The 23,297-nt window shown below is 44.2% G+C and overlaps 1 protein-coding gene across 2 annotated transcripts in view; it reads left to right on the forward strand.

The window, feature by feature from the left end:
• The window catches only part of LOC139233977 (unconventional myosin-Id-like), a 671,189-nt gene that overhangs the window by 631,400 nt on the left and 16,492 nt on the right, over positions 1-23,297 (forward strand). Inside the window, exon 22 of one of the 2 annotated variants that reach the window (XM_070864717.1) lies at positions 241-4,755. The exons of the other annotated variant lie outside the window; for it this stretch is intronic. Coding sequence (XP_070720818.1) covers positions 241-397 — 157 coding nt within the window. The 3' untranslated portion in view covers positions 398-4,755. Of the gene's footprint in view, positions 1-240; positions 4,756-23,297 lie in introns of those variants that run through there. 2 annotated transcript variants of the gene reach the window in all.

The following is a 23,297-nucleotide window of genomic DNA, read 5'->3' on the forward strand; positions in this document are numbered from 1 at the left end:
GCTGAGTCATTGAGTATATTCGAGGCTAAGATAGAGAGATTGTTGGATTCTAGGGGAAACAAGGGATATTAGGATCAAGTGGGAAAGTGGAGTTGAGGTTGAAGATCAGCCATGGTTTTATTGAATGGCGGAGCAGACTCCAGGGGCTTTATGGCCTATTCCTGCTTATATTCTTGTGTCTTGTAACCACCTGAAATAGGCACTTTAATTAAATGTCTTGAATTTATTTTCTGTTTCTAGTGAGAAGAGGCACTTTCAAGTGAAGGCGTGTAACCCCATTCAATGCTCCATGCATGGGAAGAAGTACACCATCATCGTGGAGACCAAGATCAATCAGTCGCAGCCTGACTTCACCAAGACACGCTCGGGATTTGTCCTTTCCTGGCCTGGAAACTAGCAAAGCCTGGGCCTTTCCTAGTTTCATCTGGTTCAAAGCCAGAATGCCATTCAGGCAATCCACTTAGAGTCTGGCAACATTAATGATGGGGAAAAAGGCAAGGACTGGTCCACGTTAAGCATTATAAACACTCATTCTCAAGTAGTCAAACCTCTTCTGTCTGACCTGTATTAACCTCTTTGTAGTATTTAATGTTCTTTGTGACAACTCTATCAGCTGAAATTGCCTTTGTCTCTGTTTCTTTATCATGCGTTTTTACTTCATCCGTGGTTTCTGGGTCTCTTTAAATATGATCATGCACAGCAGGCTCGAGTCTGTAGTTTTTCAGGGTTATGGACTTTTACACTCTATTATTTTTTTATTTGGAAAAAAAATGTCAACCCTCTTTCAATAATGGATATAGAGCAAGATTCTACCGTATGAAAATGATACGATTTTAAATCTGTAAACTCAAAGTCCCATTATATAAAGAGCGATAGACCTTGTCTGGCTTCACGTGTCCATTTAGGCCCAAATTTCTGCTAATTGGACTGTGTTTGGGATATTTGGTTAGACTGAGATAGAGATAGAGTCTAAATATTTTCCATTTTTGAATCCAGTTTTAAAGAGACTGTGTTAATGGCAGTCATGCTGTGTAATATTGGACAATGAACATTGGACCGAATTTCGAACCAATCTTAATTTTATCGCACCTCCCACTTGCGTTCCCCTCCCCCCACGTACAAACATACTCTCAAACTGTCGTGCTGGCTTTTTCAGATGAGAGGTTGATGAATGTGCTGGGGACCTCGCCACAGCTTCTGGTAACAATATCACATCCTGCTTGCTGAGGAAGTGAGACTGTCAACTTTTCGTATGTCAAAGTTAGGTTTAAAACTAGAACTTTTATTATCATATAGCACATCACACGGTTTGACATTAGATTATTTAAATCTTTGTATAGGAGTTTTTTTGTGGGGACAGCTTTTTTCTGTTTTTTAATTCCCCTTCCTTAGACTCTCTAGCCTGACACCTCTGCAGCTGAATGAGTGGTAGCTCAGCCTGCAGTCAGTGCCACCTGTAGCTGGCTGCTAGGTGGCACTAGGGACTGGCCAGCCAAGGCTAAATATCTGCTCCAATATGACCTCTCTACTCTTTCCTCCCCCCCCAAACTGGGAGATGCAACCTATTCAGTGCCTCCCTACTTGGCAAAAAGGAAATCAGGAGGACTGAAAGCTGCATTTACCCAGTGGCACTGAGTAGCAAGCTTATATTTATGCAGTCTTATTTCAGCACAAGCACTCACGATGCAATGTGAATTTGTTTTGTGCAATGGGTCTCCATTTTACAGTACTGTATTTCCATTGGTCTCTACCAAGGATAAGGTAGGACCTATTTAGATGTATGTCTGGCTGGTGTTCATCTGCACATACAATACAAAGGGATATTTTAAATTTATAGGAGGTAGATTCTCAATTCTGGACTATGGTTTGCTGGTACAGTTGATTCCTGTGAAGGGAATAATTTTTCACAAAATTGTAACCACGTATCAGAGGTTCACAGTGAAATAACGGTGTTCATTATTTTTCTTTTCACGGATTCCTGATTATGGAATATTGTCGACACCACGACAGGTAAACATCAAGGTGGTCAAATTTCTGCGGAGTTCCCCGAACTCTGGCCAAAAGTTTGGCGGACTCCTCCAGAGAAATGACGTGAATAGCCGCTGTCACCCTTTCTCCGATGGTTTCCCACCAAGGTTACGAAGGGGGGGGGGAGGGAGATCAGAAGAACTTCCGTGGAAATTCCAGGCAAAAGTGTTTAATGTGGTTAATATTTGGATTTTTAATCTGGAAAATTGTTGAAATAAAAATTCACACAGGCGGTGAAAGAAACACAACAGCAGAACAAGTTGATCAGCGTCTGAAAGATAGGTTAACATTTCACAAAAAGAACTCTGATGAAGGATCACAACCGAGGAATGAACCTGCCTTGCTTCCCTCAGATGCTGATTGACTTGTGCATTTGTTGGCTGTAAAATTTCGGCATAAACTCCTGTAGCCGAGGTAAAAATCTCACCCAAGTCAGAAGGTCATGGGTTCAAGACCCACTCCAGGACTTGAATACATGCTCCTGAAGGAGTGCAGCACTGTCAGAGGTGCCGTCTTTCAGATGAGATATTAAATCAATGCCCTTTGTGCCTTCTCAAGTGAGCATAAAAGATTTGAAGAAGTGCAGGGGGGATTCTCCCAGTGTCCTGGCCAATTCCTCAACTAATAGCACCAAAAACAGATTAATTGATCATTCATTTCATTGCTATTTGTGGGATCTTGCTGTGTGCAATTTGGCTGCTGCGGTTGCTTACAAAACAACATACTTCATTGACTGTTAAGTGCTTTAGAACATCCCGAGGATGTGAAACAACTACAGAAATGCAAGTTCGTTCATTCATTCATTCTTTCTGTAATCTCGCAGTCCAAATAACACAAATGCAGTCCTTTAAGGATGATGTCAGTCATGGCAACTGGTGGAAATGAACATTGTATACAGTAGCAACAGGTCCGACTTGATCTTTATTGTTTAAAAAAAAAAGATAAATGTGTTTGCTATTGAAATTTCATCTCTGCATTCTAAACCACTTCCCTCTTGGACACCAATATTATCTAAAGCCCTCGATGAGATCATTTTCCTGTCATTGCTATTTTCTCTCCATTATTCAAATTATTGTGAAGCTGAGCAGACTGAAACTGCGACTACCCACTCGCTACAGCCTGACCCTGTGGTCAATCACCACGTGCTACTGTGGCGGATGTAATAGGCTCATTGTCCAATCTGCAACCCCATCTGATATGGTCAGTGACCAGGGCCAGCTGGGCAAAGAGTGTCCTAGATTATAATTTTAAAATAAATAAAAGCTTTACTGTTCTTCAGATGATGTGGTTATATATACTCGTTAAAGAATGACGTTCCTTTTAGCAAAATTGTTTGCTTAAGTGGACTCAGCTGTACTATCAAAAGGCTTTTATGAATATTGGAACTATTACAGGAATTAGATCTCTGGATCTATGGCCCTTATGTCGATGTACAGGTACAGGTACCATATAACCGACACGGGTGATAAATTAGCCACATTTGGCATATACTATTCTGTAACATTAGATAATTATTTGCTTGTCTCATGAAGAGAATTGCACAGAAGATTCACTCTCATCAATAGCCTTTTTAAATGTACCATTTTTGGTACTTGGTGAAGAGGGGATCATGGATTTTACTTCCTGTCTGTGCACTGACTAATCCTGCCAAATCAGTGCTACTAATTAATGCTTGGCTGTATTCCAATGAAAGAATTAATGACCAAAGGTATCCACATATACTGCACTCCCATGACACCAGCTTGTCATCGGTCAGTCCTTGATTATTATTTATTTAGCTTGCACTAAAAATGCTTGATGCATATTCAGTAATCTGTAATGTTGTGTTAAATGGTCAATGCTTTTTCAAGCCTCTGAAGGATTTCATTTTAGCTTTCAGCGCTCGTGGTTGATGGGATATTGTGCATTCCTGCTCGGCTAAGACACCAAACTGATTTCTTATTGATCGCGTTGCCTCATTTTGATAGTTGTTTTTTTGTCGAATATGACCATTAAATTAAAGAAGGTTAATAGACTGGAGTAAAACTGCACTTCTTTCACCTCTGCAACCTGAGGTCGGGTTTCTAAGCCTGCACACAATTTAACACCAATTTGTTGCATGCAGAGGCCATTTTGACCGCAGGCAATGCCAACATCATTCTCATTTTGGAGTTATGGTGCAGGAGTTGAGGCAGTTGAGAGGGAGCTCTAAACTATACCTGTAATAGTGGTGTTGGAAGTGCACAATATCACTGGCTGCATTTTGTCTTTTGCCATCCCACACCCCACCACAATCAAGTGCACAAAGTCCAGCTATGGTGCTGTGCCAGATATTTCAGCATGTTGGTCTTGTACAGTGGTACCTGATTTTCCCTCAACAAATCTATTTGGGTGGAGTGGGGCAGAAGCCAATGAAAGAACACCAGAAATGAAATAAAATGTATCATGCACACAACATTGCTCATCAAGTGCCTAAATACCCTGGAATTCAGGTCATTCTGGAGCCTGGAACCTGTAGGTATTGACCTTATCTTAGATAGTGCCAGTTGTAATAAAATGGTGTATTTAATCACTAATGTATCATGTATAAATCAGCTTTATATTTAGAAATTTAATATACAGAATTCAAATTAACCATGAAATATTGTTACTTGCTACTTAAATACAATATCAGGAGCGCAGTCTTTTTGTAATCTAAAGTTTTATCCTTTTTTTGCTTAAATCAAAGGTAATGGTGCAATTTTATTTGATATACGTTTTTAAATTTGTAAATTAGTTGTACTTCTGATATGTTTCGTTCATGTTATAGCCTTTACAGGATATACAATAAATTACTTTATTTTCATAAATGCTTGATATGTTCCAAACTAGAAAAAGATGTTAGTGCCTTCATTAATTAAAAGCCTTCCTAAGAATTCTTTGTCGTGAGTTGAATCTTTTACGGTTTGTGCAGTTTTAATGCATCTGTACCATGTATCAAATTTTAATCATTCACTTAGACTGCAACATGAAACAGATGAATTCTCCCCTGTAATTCCCCACACAGTGAAGTCCCAATATTAGCATTTCAAAAAACAGCTGGATAAACAGCTGGTTGGGTATGGGGTTAGAGTTTTTTAAATTGGGGAACCAAAGTGAGGATACACCCAAGATTGGCAAAAGATAGAAGAGAAGATATAATTGTATTGAGAAGTAGAGGTTAAGTGATAAACTTCAGTACTAAAGGCCTTTACATTGTGGGAGGGAGAAAAGACTGAGATAGGAATTTGACACTGTTGAGATTCTGGGAAAGAGTAGGGAGATGGTGTATTGAGGAGGAAGAGTTTGTAGAATAGCTTATTTCTGCCACAGATGAAACGAGGAATGGAACTTCAGACAATACTGACCATGGGAGTAACCGTCAAATAATCAGACACATGAAAGGTTACAACAGAAAGAGAATAGACTCTAGCAAGTGACCGGCTCTTGTGCCTTGTCAGGAACTATTCAAGTCTTGGATGGACTTGAGCCGTCTAAAGAACAAATTGCTATTTTGGGAAAAGAAGTTGCAATTTGGGCTCTTATTGGACACTTTCTTGTGCTCCTCCCAGAAGCAAGTCCTCACATCCTGCAAACTGAAGCCTGACCTTCTACACAATGAGCTGGAAATTGAGGTCAGAGGCTTCTCGAATGTCTCCGATTCGCAAGAAAAATACGCTCCTACCTGGTGCCTCCATATCTCTGGGCTCTTGCAGTCCTGGGCCTGCATAGAGGCCCATGTATCCCAGAAGCGCATGCGGTTCGCAAGCATCCCTGGGATCACGTGGTCCAGCCCAACCAATTACATAAGGGGGATTCCCATTATGCTTATCGGGATTCCATTTACATATGGAATCTCCATAAGCATAACACCAATTCCCTAAAAAGCACACTTTCACCCCACTTAAATAAAAATAAATCATCACATGTTAAAAATTAATTCAAATACAATTTAATTAAACATTTAAAACAAAAATTTAATTTTTTGAAAAATAAATCAAAACATTTTTTAAAGAGACCAAAAATAACCCAAACTAATTTTAAAGGTTTTTGAATGTTTAAATGATTTTTAAAATGTTATTTTAATATTTATTTAAACTCTTACACTGGTAAACGAAGGCAAATAGCCCAACTCTGCACCAGCGAATGTCCATTTCCTGCGCATGCGGACGATCTGTCGAGCTGAAACTTGACAGATTGCAAGTTCCAGGTTTTCGCGTATGCACATCGCATGCGGAAAACCGGAACTTGCAAGGCACTTACAACCGTGTGTGCGTACATGATCATTGGCCAATGTATTCGTGTAGTATTCCTGGGGTCAGCAATATGCCCTTATGCTGCTGATAAGCTCACCACAACACTCAGATGTTTCATATCTCTCCAACTGATGGACAAATAACGCAATGACAGACTGCATGTCTCTGGCTATAATCAACGAGTTAGGTTTATTAAAAAGTAAAATTAAATAAGCAATAGCAAGCACTCAGATTTCACTCGATTGCAATACTTCTTGTAATCTCCCAAATTTCAAAATAGCAAAAGTCAAGAATATTTTAGCATTATTTGAAACAACTTGACTCTGATATGGAAAAGAAAGACAAACCTGTAAGTTCATCCATTTGCTGCCACCCAAGAAGCAATAAAAGTAATTCAGGAACTGGGAAAAGCTCACTAATACCCAGAACAGGCAGCTTCTGACTGAAGATGGCACCAAAGTGGTCCTCCCAGAGCCTTTTCCCAGCCCTGCGCCCGTTTTCAGGATAAAACTCAGCTGTTTGACAACCAGGAGCCCCAGCTAGTCGTCCTTTGAAGGCTGGAATAATAGTACAGGAAATACATGGTAAATCTGTGGAGCTCTATATCATTGTATCACTTGTGTGAACTTTAAGTCTTCTCACAACTGCTGAATTAAAAGGCACTAAAACTTCCATTCTACTTCTCTGATTTCTATCTATATATTTCTTTGCATTAATGTAATTAATAACATGAGAAGAAAACGAACCTGGGACACTTTATTTACATGGAGCTAGAAATGTCTATTCCAATTAGCCACCCAGTCCCAGTGATAAGATATTAAAGGTCCTACAATGCTTGCCAGCTATGAAATTCTGATTATTAAAACATATGTCCTGATTTTAAGGTGGTTTGGTTGTGGTGGCGGGCGGTGTTGGTAAAGAGTGTAGTCCACACAAGCCCCGAACCGGGGAGTCCTGAGACATGGGGACCCGGCTGATCTTAATGGCAGGACCTCATTTCAAAAAATTTTCTTGCTGTCCCAGCCAGGTCCACTAACTGACCAGGGAGCGAAAGCAAGAATTCGGTGGCAGGAGACAGCAGCTGAGGACCCGTAGGTTTGTTCCCAAGCAGTCGGGAGAGGGTGGTCCCGGGGGCAAGGGAGCCCCAAGGCTTCCTCGTGAGGCCCACTGGAACACTCCTGCTCCTCCTGGCCCACAAGGAATCCTAAAAATAAAGTTAAAAGCTCACCTTGCCAATCCTTCCGGCAGGTCTGGCCTGACGAGGATGGATACATAAATAGGGTGTCTATTATAAAAAGAAATATCGCAAAGCACTTCATAGGGTCGTAATCAAAAAATAGACGAGTCAAATGAAGATATATTAGAAGGGATGACTCTTACTGGTTAAAGAGATGGTTTTTAAGGAGAGTCTTAAAGGACAAAAGGGAAGTGAAGAGGCAGAGAGGTTTAGGGGGGGGGAATTCCAGGGCCCCTGAAGGCACGGTCACCAATGGTGGGCCAAAGGGCAAGGTGAGCTGTGCAAGAGCCCAGGCGCCAATACTCTGGGGAGGGGCGATGCTCAATTTGTCCGACCCCCTCCTATTCCACCAGCTGTTGTAACGCGTTCCCCGAGGCCATTTGAATGGATCAGGACTGTTGGCTGCCTTGAGGTCAGGTTTTATAATGACAAACATCATATTTTGTGCAGCTGATCCCATTAGAGAGTTTCCATGTTTATTGAATATTTTAAATGAGTTTTTGATCCATCTTTCTGATTATGAAGCAAATTGGGACAAGTCTGGGGAATTACCTCTTACAGAATTTAATTATTCACCACTTCCCATTTCCACAGCCCTGAAAGAGCTTTGGGTACTGATAGTCCGTGCCCTCATGCTACTGACATCTTAGGAGCATCTCTTGACTTTGGACAACTTTAAAAACCTTATCCTTTCAACTGGTGGCTCAACTAGAATTTAAAACTAGCTCGATGACAAATTATGGAACTTAATCTTTTTGAGCCTTACTTGCCCCTGGCCTTTAACATCTCTTATTGTGGTGATTTTCAATATAATGGCCAGACTCACTGATGCTGAGAACTACTGCACATAAAGGCCCCAAGTTTCCACACGATAAAAAACGGGCGCCCCTCCGAGCTGGGCGCCCGTTTTTCGCGCCGAAAACGGCGCCGGAAAAAAACGCGCGATTCTGGAGCGCCCTGCAGCTCCATGTCTGCTTGGCGCGGCGCCCAGGGGGGGCGGAGCCTACCACTCGCGCCGATTTTGTAAGTGGGAGGGGGCGGGTGCCATTTAAATTAGTTTTTTTCCTGCCGGCAACCCTGCGCGTGCGCGTTGGAGCGTTCGCGCACGCGCAGTGTGAAGGAAACATTGGCACTCGGCCATTTTTGTAGTTCTTTGTAGCTGTTTAATTTTTGAACATTTTTTAATAAAAGCACATTGCCATCAGCACATCAGCACTAGGCTTCTTGCAGCAGTGAGAAGGCTGCAGGAAGCCTCAAAGTTGAGGCAGCCGTTTCCCTCCCTCCCCCCCCCCCCCCCCCGGCGGGAACGAACGGCTGCCTCAACTTGTGAGGCTTCCTGCAGAATTCTCCCTGACTGAAGCACTTTCACACAGGTAGGAAGATGGTTTATTTAATCTTTTCCTTGCTTATAAATTTTTATTCAGGTTGGATTTATTTGTATAATATTTGTATAAGTATAAATAAGGATTTATTATAGAATTTAATGACTTCCCTTCCCCCCCCCCACCTCGTTCTGGACGCCTAATTTGTAACCTATGCCTGATTTTTTAATGTGTAGAACAGGTTTTTTCAGTTCTACAAAAATCTTCACTTGCTCCATTCTAAGTTAGTTTGGAGTACGTTTTCACTGTGGAAACTTTGAAATCAGGCGTCAGTGGCCGGACACGCCCCCTTTTGGAGAAAAAATTCTGTTCCAAAGTGAAACTGTTCTAACTGACTAGAACTGCAGAAAAAAAAATGTGGAGAATTGTGATTTCTAAGATAGTCCGTTCTCCACCAGTTGCTCCTAAAAATCAGGCGCAAATCATGTGGAAACTTGGGCCCAATATAAGGCAAGGTATTATTATTAAGCCTCTTCACCTCCCTCTTCTCCTCTAAGAGCCTCCTTAAAAACTATTCCTTTGACCACCCTCCCTAACTATTTCTTCCTCTGGCTCAGTGTCTTCTGCCACTGTGAAGTGTCTGCAACATTTTCTACATTAAAGGTGCAATATAAATGCAAGTTTTTGTTACTGAAGAGTCCTTCACATTTAAATTTACTCCATTACAATTAAAAAAAAAAATGTATTTCTCTTAAACATTTAATCTCTCTCTTCCTGATCTTTCTACACCAGACAAGGCTGAGTGAGTGGCCTGCTCTTAGATTTTAGGCTAGTGATTATGGCCTCAATTTTGGCTGAGTCCATTTTGCGGTGCACTTACCGGAGTTGTGCCGCTTATCTACGTTCTGAGGTGCGGCGAAAAATTTTGTTGCCGCTGTCCGGCCTTTTCACTGCAGTCGCGCAGCGTGGCCTGTCGAGTCTGGGGTGGAGCCAGCATTCTGCGCTGGACAATGTGCCAGGACGTCTACACATGCGCGGTGGAGTCTGCTGGTGATGTCCGCACATGAGCACTAGCGCTGAGAGTTGGTAATCGGCCATTTTTAAAGAGCTGGCTAGTTGCTTGTGTTTTGGTGCCAGAAGGAGTGCTGTGGTAGGAAATTAACTGCTGAATTCAAGAAGCAGTGCTCTGGCAAAATCAGTGATGCATGCCAGCAGAAGTGCCAGAAGGCGTGCTGTATTTGTAAAAATCACTGCTGCATGCAAAATAAGGTCTGTGTGTTTGGAAAAATCACAGTGTGTCTAAGAGCATTGGAAAAGTGCTGTGAGTGTCTCCGAACAGCTGCAGCAATGCAGTAACGTGGACCAAGGACAAAGAATTTCTTACATGACGAAGTGGAGACACTAGTTAATGTCATTGAGAACAGATGGGAGGAGCTGGATACCAGCAGAGGTCGCACAAAAGTGCCACCCAAAGAAATGAAGAAACACTGGGACCAAGTTGCAGAAGATTTCTGCGCATTGGTCAACACCAAGAGATCTGGAAGCCAGTGTAAAAAGAGATGGCAGGACCTTGGTCAAGTAGTTAGTGTAAGTAATATTTTAATTTATTCCATGCAATTGCAATTGTAAATATGACCAGCTGTTCTTGTCCCACCCAGCAGAAAGACACCCTCTCTAAAAAGATGCATTTTCATCTTTGCAGAATAAATTGTCATGAGTCAGGTGGCGAGGCTGTACCCTTTGTCTCCCAGTAGCCAGCTCTGCCCTTCTGGCTGCTGCTCAAACATGTCAGATATAACGCTGTTGCATAGGATGAACGTATCATGGGTGCTGCCAGGGTATCTTGCATCGACTGACATGATGCGATGCATGTTGTCACACACGAGCTGCACATTAATGGAGTGGAAGCCTTTTCTATTCTTGAACAGCTCAGCATCCTCCAAAGGTGCTCACAAGACGATATAGATACAATCAATGCAGCCTTGTACCTTTAGGAAGTCAGCAATCCTTGAAAACCCCACAGCCCTGTCATGGATTGCTTGGGCGGTCATTGGGAACTTGAAGTCATTCCTCCACACATACAGTGCAGCCGTGACCTGGTGAATGGAGACATGTATTGCATGTCAAGAGATGGCGCCCACATCTCCAGTTGTAGCTTGAAACGATCCAGAGGCATAGAATGAAAGTGCAGCTGTAACCTTCACTTCAACAGACAAAGCAGTCCACCTGCTGCTTCTCGGCTGTAGGTCTGGCCTCAGCAACTCACAGATCTCATGGACAACTTCTCCGCGGAAACACAGCCTTCTGACACAATCTGCCTCACTCGGGTGCAGGTACGACCGCCTGACTCGAAATTGCCGAAGTGGGTAAGGCCTCCTGCCCAGCAGCCTACGGGCTCTGATGTTCCTGATGTGATGCATTCCAATCAATAGTCTCTTACGTAGCACAATGATGCAGAACGCTTGCAAAAGGTATGGCATTGTCAGTATTGCCCCCATACTTAAAGTTGAACTTTCAAAGAAGGTCAAAACAGCAGGAAAACAGGCAGCACAGGTTTGCAGTTCTCTCTCTCCCCCCAAGGTCTGTATGGATGGACCACACCCAAAAGTCTTTTGTCTTCTCCTCTCCCCCGCTCCCCCTTGAGTCTTGTGACCTCTCTCCCTCTCCCCCCCACACCCTCCCCCCCCCAGCCTCTCCCTCTCTGTCCCCTGATGCTTACCAGCTCCCGCCCCCCCCGCCAACCTCTCCGTCGATTTGTTAGCTGCAGCCTCCGTTGAATCCCGATGCCGGCCAGTTCAATTGCTCCCGCCCCTCTCACACGGGCCGGCTCGCTGCCTTCCCAGGCCGAGTTTGAAGATGAAGGTAGGACTTCAATTTTTTATTTCTTATTGAATTCTTAGTACTTTTTGTTTGCAAGGTTTGGTGTTTGTAAGGCTTGGTGGTTTAGGTGCATTTCCTCTCTGCTTCCTACCCCTATCCCAGGCCGAATGGCCTCCGATGTACCGACCTGCGTTGATTTCTTTAACTCTCCGCAAGGGTTTTCTGAAGTGGCCACACATACACTGGCCTAAGTATAAATGGAGTAACTATTAACTGGCCAAAGTTGCCTAAATGGGCAGCACTGGCGTATGTGGCTGGTAACGCCCCCTGTTGAGGAAAAAAAACTAATCTAAAAAAATCGTAACGAACTCAGTTACGCTGGTGCAAATTAATTGGGGAAAATGGGGATTTTTAAGTTACGTCAGAAAAAGCAGGTTATTCAAAAAAAACGGAGCAACTCCTGGCCAAAATTGAGCCCAATGGTACGAGATTTGTAACCCAGAGTTCATAGGTGCAAATGCCATCGTGAATTCAATAAATCTGGTCATTTGTGGGCTGACACCAGAAAAAAGAACGACAGCTGCTGGATTATTGTAAAAGCCATGAATGTCCTTCAGGGAAGGGAACATACTACTCCTACGCAGTCTGGCCTGCACGTGACTCCAGCTCACACTACCTGGTTGTCTCTTTAAGCCCTCTGAAATGACTGAACAAGTCACTCAGTACAATCGCTTCAAGAAGGCGGCCCATCACCAAAACCTTATCAGAGCATGGAGGGATGGGCAATAAATGTTGGCCATGCCAGCATCTCTCACATTCTGAGAACAAATATAAAAGGCCATTTCTGTGAGAAAACAGCTCCCAAAAGTATGATTGAAATCAGGACTTGGGGGCATTCCGACACGATTTTGTATCAAGTGCACCATAAAGACAGTTGAAGAGTGAAAAATAAGTCAGCAGCTTATCACGTGTACAGTGGAAATTTAATCTCCTGACAAGCCTGGAGCATTGTGTTGATTATCTAAAACAAGAACTCTTGTATTTGGTCTGCCTGTTGCAAGTGTTAGGCCAGGATCATGTTTTAAATCAGATTGTACTAAAAGTTACAATAATGCCATCCATTCTGATTGGTGTGAAGCCTCACACAGGCACCTAATAGTTTATTGAAAATCTGGGGCAGCCCACTGGCCCTATACACTGGGCCACTAAAGCCATGAACTACCAATCTCAGTGCCCGCGTCCTAACTCGCACCAAGTCCCGCTCATCCATCACCCCTGTGCTCGCTGCCCCGCGTCCTAACGCGCACCAAGTCCCGCTCACCCATCACCCCTGTGCTCGCTGCCCTGCGTCCTAACGCGCACCAAGTCCCGCTCACCCATCACCCCTGTGCTCGCTGCCCTGCGTCCTAACGCGCACCAAGTCCCGCTCACCCATCACCCCTGTGCTCGCTGCCCTGCGTCCTAACGCGCACCAAGTCCCGCTCACCCATCACCCCTGTGCTCGCTGACCTACATTAGCTTCCGGTTAGGCACCGCCTCGATTTCAGAATTCTCATAATTGTTTTCAAATCCCTCCGTGGCCTCGCCCCTCCCCTCCCCATCTCTGTAATCTCCTCCACCCCCCCCCCCCCCCCGAGATATCTGCGCTCGTTTAATTCTGCACTCTTGAGCATCCCTGATTATAATCACTCAACCATTGGTGGCCGTTCCTTCTGTTGCCTAGAGCCCAAGCTCTGGAACTCCCTGCCTAAACCTTTCCACGCCTCTTCTTCTCTTTCCTCCTTCAAGACGTTCCTTAAAACATACCTCTTTGACCAAGCTTTTAGTCACCTGCGCTAACTTCTACTTATGCAACTCGGTGTTAAATTTTTATCACATAACACTCCTGTGAAGCGCCTTGGGACGTTTCACTATGTTAAAGGCGCTATATAAATATAAGTTATTGTTGTTGTGGTGTCAATATGAGGAACGGCCACGTAGAGGCCAGGTATTCTCCCACTACAGTCACCTCTCATGCATCCCCTTGCATGACTGAGATGAGATTGCCTGCTCAGTCTCCTGGCTGGAGATTGTGCATGAATAGGGAGACCAGGAAAAGGGCAGCCAAAAAAACACTGAAGAAATTGAAAATCACCTCATTCTTATTTTTCAGAAGCAAAGTCTGAGCATTTCCATAATGTGTCAACGGAGGGGAACCAAAAACAATGGGAGCTTCAGTTCACTTATTGTCTTTTATTTGTCTGACAACCATGTGTTTTGTTTACATAGATAAGACTCTGTATACGTTACAGCCTGGTACTTCTAATCTCATCATCATCATAGGCGGTCCCTCGTATCGAGGATGACTTGCTTCCACGCCAAAAAGGTGGCTGTTGCACACCAGCCACCACACGGGCTTGACAGAGCTAGGTCTTGGTCCAGTGGCAAAGATTAACCACGACGACTGGAGACCAGCTCTGCTGCACGGACCTAGTGCGCACGCAAATCGTAGTGTGGGCTGGTCCATGCTGCCCCTGGGCAATCGCCTCTTCTGGGCCCCGAACTCACGTCTCGCCTGGGCCCCGATCACGTCACTCCACGATCATTCGCCACTTCTGCGCCTCAACCTCGCCGCTCCAGCTGTACCTGCCCACGCTCCTATCAGCGACCTGGACCTTGGTGATCTCCAATCCAGCCGTTGTCCAGCACTCGCTGTACCTTGAAGTGGTACTTTGAAGGCCCTGACCTGCTGATGGTCCTTGCAGGCCCCAACTTCTAATCTAATAAACGACATGATTTGACTTTTTTTAAAACTTGCATGTATATAGCGCCTTTCATTACAGCTTTACAGCCAATGAAGTACTTTTGAAATGTAGTCGCTGTTATAATGTAGGAAACGCAGCAGCCAATTTGTACAAAGCAAGCTCCCACAAACAGCAATGCGATAATGATCAGATAATCTGTTTTTGTTATGTTGATTGTGGGATAAATATTAGCCAGGACACCGGGCATAACTCCCCTGCTTTTCTTTGAAATAGTACCATGGAATCTTTTACGATCACCTGAGAGAACAGATGGGGCCTCGGTTTAACGTTTCATCCGAAAGATGGTATCTGCAGCCCTGGAGTGTCAGCCTAGATTTTTGTGCTCAAGTCTCTGACTCAGAGGCGAGAGTGCCACCCACTGAGCCATAGCTGACACTTGAAATGAGACAAGATCCTGCTGACCTACACGTTCTTGTGTTGGGACTTAGACTAAGAGCCCCAGATTCAAATCCCAGAGTTTGATAGTATTTTCACTCGGGTTTTTGTTGGATAATATGCCTCCTCTACCCATACAACTCTCCTCCAAATCTGGCCTTTCGTACATCCCTGATTTCCTTCACCCCACCATTGGTGGCCGTGCTTTCAGATGCCTATAGGCCCTAAGCTCTGGAATTCCCTACCTAAACCTTTCCACCTCCGCCTTTAATTCGCTCCCTAAAACCTACCACTTTGATCAAGCTACTGGTCACCTGCCTTAATATCTCTGTCAAATTATGTTTGTTAACACTGTTCTGAAATGCCTTGGACTGATTTCAGTTGGGTAAAGGCAATATAAATACGAGTTATTGTTATTGTTTGATGTCTCAGAGAAAGAAAGGAAAACTAAACTTAGAAAAGAGAAGACTAGTTGCCCCACTTGCCGGCTCGCTGAATCAATACACCCCTCTTTATAGTGCTGAGCCACATAGAGCAGCAGTCACAGAGATCTGATCCTCTATCTGACTTGAGTTTGCTGATCTCAGACAGGGTAGCATTTGGGGGTCTACAATTATCCTCAGTGGTACCAAATGGGAAAAGGAGGGGTGGGGAGGAGTGTAGCATCAAGGAGCCCTAGTAAAACTGAAGTCAATGGGAGTCGAGGGGGAAAACTCTCCACTGGCTGGAGTCATACCTAGCACAAAGGAAGATGATTGTGGTTGTTGGAGGTCAATCAGCCCAACCCCAGGACATCACTACAGGAGTTCCTCAGGGCAGTGTCCTAGGCCCAACCATCTTCAGCTGCTTCATCCATGACCTTACCTCCAAATAAGGTCAGAAGTGGGGATGTTCGCTGATGACTGCACAGTGTTCAGTGCCATTCGCAACTCTTCGGATAATGGAGTAGTCCATGCCCACATGCAGCAAGACCTGGACGACATTCAGGCTTGGACTGATAAGTGGCAAGTAACATTCGTGCCACACAAGTGCCAGGCAATGACGATCTTCAACAAGCAAGAGTCTAACCACTGCCCCTTGACATTCAACGGCATTACCATCGCCGAATCGCCCACCATCATCATGCTGAGGTTCACCATTGACCAGAAACTTAACTGATCCAGCTACATAAATACTGTGGCAACAAGAGCAGGTCAGAGGCTGGGTATTCTGCGGCGAGTGTCTCCCCTCCTGACTCCCCAAAGCCTTTCTACCCTCTACAAGGCGCAAGTCAGGAGTGTGATGGAATACTCACCACTTGCCTGGATGAGTACAGCTCCAATAACATAAGAAGCTTGACATTATCCAGGACAAACCAGCCCGCTTGATTGGCACCCCATCCACCAACTTCAACATTCCCTGCATCACCGGCGCACCATGGCTGCAGTGTGTACCATCTACAAGATGCATTGCAGCAACTCACCAAGGCACCTGCCGAACCTGCGACCTTTATCCGCTAGAAGGCCAAAGGCAGCAGGCGCATGGGAACACCATCACCTCCAAGTCACACGCCATCTTAACTTGGAAATATATCGCTATTCTTTCACCGTCGCTGGGTCACAATCCTGAAACTCCCTCCCTAACAGCACTGTGGAAGTACCTTCACCACACGGACTGCAGCGGTTCAAGAAGGCGGCTCACAACCACCTTCTCGAGGGCAATTAGGAATGGCCGATAAATGCTGGCCTTGCTAGCAACGCCCACATTCCATGAATGAATATTTAAAAAATTACCGTCCTGTGAATCGCCTTGGGGCCTTTTACTGTATTAAAGGTGCTATCTAAATGCAAGTTATTGTTTGTGACTGAATTGCCTGAATGTAGGAAACACAGCTGGAGATGGAAACAATTCCACACAGTGAAGAATTGTCACTAAGCTGACAGAGACATCTGTTTCCATTTTGTCCAACAGCCATCGCAATTGTTTTTAATTTTTGTTATTTTAAATAACTTTTGCTGTTTCCGAGTCCCCATGTTGGGTTTTATTGGGTTTTAATGAGGGATATTTCTTAAAAGAACAAACATTTAAGTTTATAGAAATGGGGCAAAACATTAAATTAGAACTGGAGCCTTACAATAATATCAGTTTTCAAGCTGAGCAGCCTCGAGCAGAAAGTGGGAGTCCTGTCATCCCCCAACGAGGAGGAGGGGCAATACAAGGCTTGGGGGGGGGGGCGGGTCATGCCTAGGATGCCTCCGGCACCTCCTGGCAGCCTGAGAAAAGGCTTTATTGCCCACGCTGCCAGACCGGATGAACAGAAACAGAGGAGACAAATACACAAAATACAAATAAAAGGAGAACATATTTGCATATCCCCATAGCAACGATGAAGAAAATACATTGCTCCTTCCTTCACATTATTCCATTCATTATTCTACATTAGCAGCTCATAGGGGAGCTTGCACACAGTTCCTGGAACGGCCAGGTGCAACCTGTTGGGAAAACTCCAGCAACAGCTGCAACAGACACAAACAGTGGCATAAGGATCATGCATCATGGATTGCGTCAGGGCAACTTCCGCTGCTTACTCGCGGAGCAAAACACTTTGCATCGCTGCCCCGGATGTTACCTGATCAATGAGTCTGTTTCTGATCCCCAAATTTGACTGAAAGCTCAGCTGAGCTTTGCTAACTGGTTCGGGGGTATCCCCTGCCCTCGGTTACTGCCGGTAACAGATTTAACTTCTTCAGAACTCCAGTTTAATTTTTCTGTCTCTCACTTTGTTCTAACATCCCAACATCAGTCGCCTGCGAGTTGTTGGGTTCTCCTTCATAAGAACATAAGAAATAAGAGCAAGTGTAGGCCATACAGCCCCTCGAACCTGCTCCGCCATTTAATATGATCATGGCTGATCCGCTCATGGGCTCAGGTCCACTTCCCTGCCCGCTCCCCATAATCCTTTATTCCCTTATCGGTTAAGAAACTGTCTATCTCTGTCTTAAATTTATTTAATGTCCCAGCTTCCACAGCTCTCTGAGGCAGCGAATTCCACAGATTTACAACCCTGTGAGAGAAGAAATTCCTCGTCTCAGTTTAAAATGGGCAGCCCCTTATTCTAAGATTATGCCCTCTAGTTCTAGTCTCCCCCATCCGTGGAAACATCCTCTCTGCATCCACCTTATCGAGCCCCGTCATAATCTTATACGTTTCGATATTAATGATTTAGACGAGGGGATTAAATGTAGTATCTCCAAATTTGCGGATGACACTAAGTTGGGTGGCAGTATGAGCTGTGAGGAGGATGCTATGAGGCTGCAGAGTGACTTGGATAGGTTAGGTGAGTGGGCAAATGCATGGCAGATGAAGTATAATGTGGATAAATGTGAGGTTATCCACTTTGGTGGTAAAAACAGAGAGACCGACTATGAATTGTGACAGATTAGGAAAAGGGGAGGTGCAACGAGACTTGGATGTCATGGTACATCAGTCATTGAAGGTTGGCATGCAGGTACAGCAGGCGGTTAAGAAAGCAAATGGCATGTTGGTCTTCACAGCGAGGGGATTTGAGTACAGGGGCAGGGAGGTGTTACTACAGTTGTACAGGGCCTTGGTGAGGCCACAACTGGAGTATTGTGTACAGTTTTGGTCTCCTAACTTGAGGAAGGACATTCTTGCTATTGAGGGAGTGCAGCGAAGGTTCACCAGACTGATCCCTGGGATGGCGGGACTGACATATCAAGAAAGACTGGATCAACTGGGCTTGTATTCACTGGAGTTCAGAAGAATGAGATGGGATCTCATAGAAACGTTTAAAATTCTGACGGGTTTAGACAGGTTAGATGCAGGAAGAACATTCCCAATGTTGGTGAAGTTCAGAACCAGGGGTCACAGTCTAAGGATAAGGGGTAAGCCATTTAGGACCGAGATGAGAAGAAATTTCTTCACCCAGAGAGTGGTGAACCTGTGGAATTCTCTACCACAGAAAGTTGTTGAGGCCAATTCACTAAATATATTCAAAAAGGAGTTAGATGTAGTCCTTACTACTAGGGGGATTAAGGGGTATGGCGAGAAAGCAGGAATGGGGTACTGAAGTTACATGTTCAGCCATGAACTCATTGAATGGCGGTGCAGGCTCGAAGGGCCGAATGGCCTACTCCTGCACCTATTTTCTATGTTTCTATGTTTCTATGATAAGATCACCTCTCATTCTTCTGAATTCCAATGAGTTAGAGGTCCAACCTACTCAATCTTTCCTCATATGTCAACCCCCTCATCTCCTCATTATCTCTTTATTATTAAACAAAAATGGAACGTTCTTTATCTAAAGTGTTTTATTTCCTGCTAATCAGTTTTGCTCGATTGGTAGTGAGTCAGGAGTCAGGAGTCTGCAGGTTCAAGCCCACTCTGCGACTTGCATACGTAATCTAGATAAACATCAGGGCAAGACTCGGGGATTGCTGTATTACCAGAAGTGATTGCTTTTAGATGTGATGTTTTGTGATGTTTGTCCAAGTGGGTGGACATAAAAGATCTAGTGACACTTCAACAAAGAACATGCTCTCCTGGATTCCTAGCCTGCATCCACCACTCAAACATCACCATCAAAAATAGATTATCTGGTTATTCATTTGATTTGCTGGCTGTGGGACCTTGCTGTGTACAAATTGGCTGCCACGTTGGCCTAAATAACACCAGTGACTGGAATTTAAATGTAACTCATTGGTTGTAAAGTGTTTTGAGGCATTCTGGGTGTTATATATGCAAACCTGTAAATACCATGTTTAACCACCAGAAGGCTCATCCCCTGGAGTCCCAAGGGATCCCACAATCCCTTGGGAGCACCTATACATAAGGAGACCTCACAGGCTGAGAGGCACTCTGGAGACCTGTAATAAAGGACTGCGGTCACACCTTACTTTGAGCTCACAGTATCTGGTCAGACTCCTTATTGAGTACATAACACTAGGGATGTTCCAGACCTCCACTACCTTTTCACACCTAAACGGCCCAGCTCCAATCTATGATCATGCTCCCTTGTTCTGGAACCCCACCAGAGGTAATAGTTTCTCTCCAGCTACCCTATCAAATCCCTTTATCATTTCAAACACCTCGACTAGATCACCTTCAACAGAATACAAGCCAATGGGCTGGGATAGTCCATGCTCCAATTTTCCCATAGGAACATGTTCGATCCGGACTCCACTTCAACTGAACCGTCTAGACAGGAGTCTGAGTTCTTCCATTTCCTGAGGAAGCACAGTGGAAGTAAAAAACACTTTATTTAAATATCTTAAACAACAGAGACTTAAGCACAAAATCCAGGCTGACACTCCTGGTGCAGTGCTGAGGGAGTGCTGCACTGTCGGAGGTGCCGTCTTTTGGTTGAGACGTTAAACTGAGGCCCCGTCTGCTCTCGCAGGTGGACATGTAAGATCACCTGGCATTCTTTTGAAGACGAGCAGGGGAATTTTCCCTGGTGTCCTGGCCGATATTTATCCCTCAACCAACATCACTAAATCAGATTATCTGGTCATTATCACATTGCTGTTTGTGGGAGCTTGCTGTGCACAAATTGGCATTTCCTACATTACAACAGTAACTACACATGAAACGTACTTAATTGGCTTAAAGTGCTTTGGACATCCTGAGGGTGTGAAAGGCACTATATAAATGCAAGTCTTTCTTTAACATAATGAAAACAGCATTCGGTTGGATTTTTTTCAAAGCTATTTTTCAGACACGACTTTTTAAAACACCGTCAGTGTTCTGACTGAAGACCGAGAATCATCTGAATTGTTTAATCGATTGACCACCTCTGTTCTGCTTTTCAAAAACTGCCTGTACTGGCAGTTCTCAATGTAACTGGCTCAGAGATGAATTATTTATTGAGGATCGCAGCAGCGTTTTTGCCTCAGAAGATCAATTTAACATTTTACAAATATCTTTGTTTCTTTGAATAACATTCTCAGTGGAACCATATCTCTTTGCCAAGCTTTATGGTGTGAGCCATTCTTAAAACCAAATTCAATGCTTTCCTAATGGAACTATTGGCGAAAGCAGTGTGTTGCTTTACAGATCACACAGTCCCATGTTCAGTTGCCAGTCATTGCTAAGTTAACTGGTCTCAGTGTGGTGGAGGTGAGGGCGATAGGGATACTACAATTGACCTCAGTGCCACTGGGCCAAAGCAATGAAAAATTAGCCACTTCTCATCACTACTGAAGTGGTCCAGTGAGCCATTCAGTTGTACAAAGGTAACGCAGGATGGGCAATAAATGCTGGCCTTGCCATATCCCATGAATGAACGATAAATATTTTTTTAAATGACTCTTGCTGAAAAATGCATGTGTGTGAACATGAAGTAAGGGCAGAATCAGGCTTGGCTCTCATGCTTCCATGGTCGAAAGGCCTAGCAACAATCTTGGTTCATAACTCTCAAGAATAGCAGTTTGGCTGAAGTACCAGATGGTACCTGGAAGTCCAGGACAAGGTTAGAGCTAGGCTGTTCAGGGGTGATGTGAGGAAGCACTTCTTCACACAAAGAACATAAGAAATAGGAGCAGGAGTAGGCCATTTGGCCCCTCGAGCCTGCTCCGCCATTCAATAAGATCATGGCTGATCTGATCATGGGCTTAGCTCCACTTCCCTGCCTGCTCCCCATTACCCTTTACTCCCTTACCACTCAAAAATCTGTCTATCTCCGCCTTAAATACATTCAATGACCCAGCTTCCACAACTCTCTGGGGCAGAGAATTCCATAGATTTACAACCCTCTGAGAGAAGAAATTTCTCCTCATCTCAGTTTTAAATGGGCGGCCCCTTATTCCAAGACAATGTCCCCTGTTTTAGTTTCCCCTATTAGTGGAAATATCCTCTCTGCACCCACCTTGTCGAGCCCCCTCATTATCTTCATTAAGTTTCAAAGGATCACCTCTCATTCTTCTAAACTCCAATGTGTATCGGCTCAACCTATCCTCATAAGGCAACCCCCTCATCTCTGGAATTAACCTAGTGAACTGCCTCCAATGCAAGTATATCCTTCCTTAAATACGGAGACCAAAACTGTACATATTACTCCAGGTGTGGCCTCGCCAATACCCTGTACAGTTGTAGCAGGATGTCTCTGCTTTTATACTCTATCCCCCTTACAATAAAGGACAACGTTCCATTTGCCTTCCAGATTACTTGCTGTACCTGCATACTAACTTTTTGTGTTTCATGCACAAGGACCCCCAGCCCCCAGGTCCCTCTGTACTGCAGCATTTTGCATTTTTTCTCCATTTAAATTATAATACGTTTTTCTATTATTTTTGCCAAAGTGGATAACCTCACATTTTCCCACATTATACTCCATCTGCCAAATCTTTGCCCACTCACTTAACCTGTCTATATCCCTTTGTAGATTTTTTGTGTCCTCCTCACAATTTGCTTTCCCACCCATCTTTGTATCATCAGCAAACTTGGCTACATTACACTCAGTCCCTTCATCCAAGTCATTAATATAGATTGTAAATAGTTGAGGACCCAGCACCGATCCCTGCGGCACCCCACTGGTCACTTTGTCAACCGGAAAATGGCCCATTTATCCCGACTCTCTATTTTCTGTTAGTTAGCCAATCCTCTTTCCACGCTAATATATTACCCCCAACCCTGTGAACGCTTATCTTGTGCAGTAACCTCTTATGTGGCACCTTATCGAATGCCTTCTGGAAATCTAAATACACCACAACCACTGGTTCCTCCTTATCCACCCTGCGCGTTACATCCTCAAAGAACTCCAGCAAATTTGTCCAACATGATTTCCCTTTCATAAAACCATGCTGACTCTGCTTGATTGAATTATGCTTTTCCAAATGTCCCGCTACTGCTTCCTTAATAATGAACTCCAACATTTTCCCAACGATAGATGTTAGGCTAACTGGTCTATAGCTTCCTGCTTTTTGTCTGCCTCCTTTTTTAAATAGGGGCGTTATGTTTGCGGTTTTCCAATCCGCTGGGACCCCCCAGAATCCAGGGAACTTTGGCAGATTACAACCAATGCATCCACTATCTCAGCAGGGTAGTAGAAATCTGGAACCCTCTCCTCCAAAAAGCTGTTGAGCCTGGGGGTCAATTGAAAATTTCAAAACTGAGATTGAAGGATTGTTGTTAGGCTGGGGTATTAAGGGTTACAGAACAAAAGCGAGTGGATGGAGTTAAGATATACAGAGCAGCCATGATCTAGTTGAATGGCGGAACAAGCTCGAGGGGCTGAATGACCTCTTCCTCTTCCTATGAGAGTGCTACCAAAACAAATCGGCAAGTTTGTAAGAGCAGAGGAGCAAATAGGGAATTCTTTTCAAAACTTGTTTCTATCAGTGTTTCTCCTTCCTGGTCGATCACAGATCTGATACCTGGGGATGAATGGTTTCTAAGCAAAGCGATTTCAGTTGGAGAAAACTATCCAACACAGCACAGTAACTTTGTAAAAGCTGTAGTA

The sequence above is a fragment of the Pristiophorus japonicus genome, chromosome 21 (assembly GCF_044704955.1).
Source record: "Pristiophorus japonicus isolate sPriJap1 chromosome 21, sPriJap1.hap1, whole genome shotgun sequence".
Lineage (NCBI taxonomy): Eukaryota > Metazoa > Chordata > Chondrichthyes > Pristiophoridae > Pristiophorus > Pristiophorus japonicus.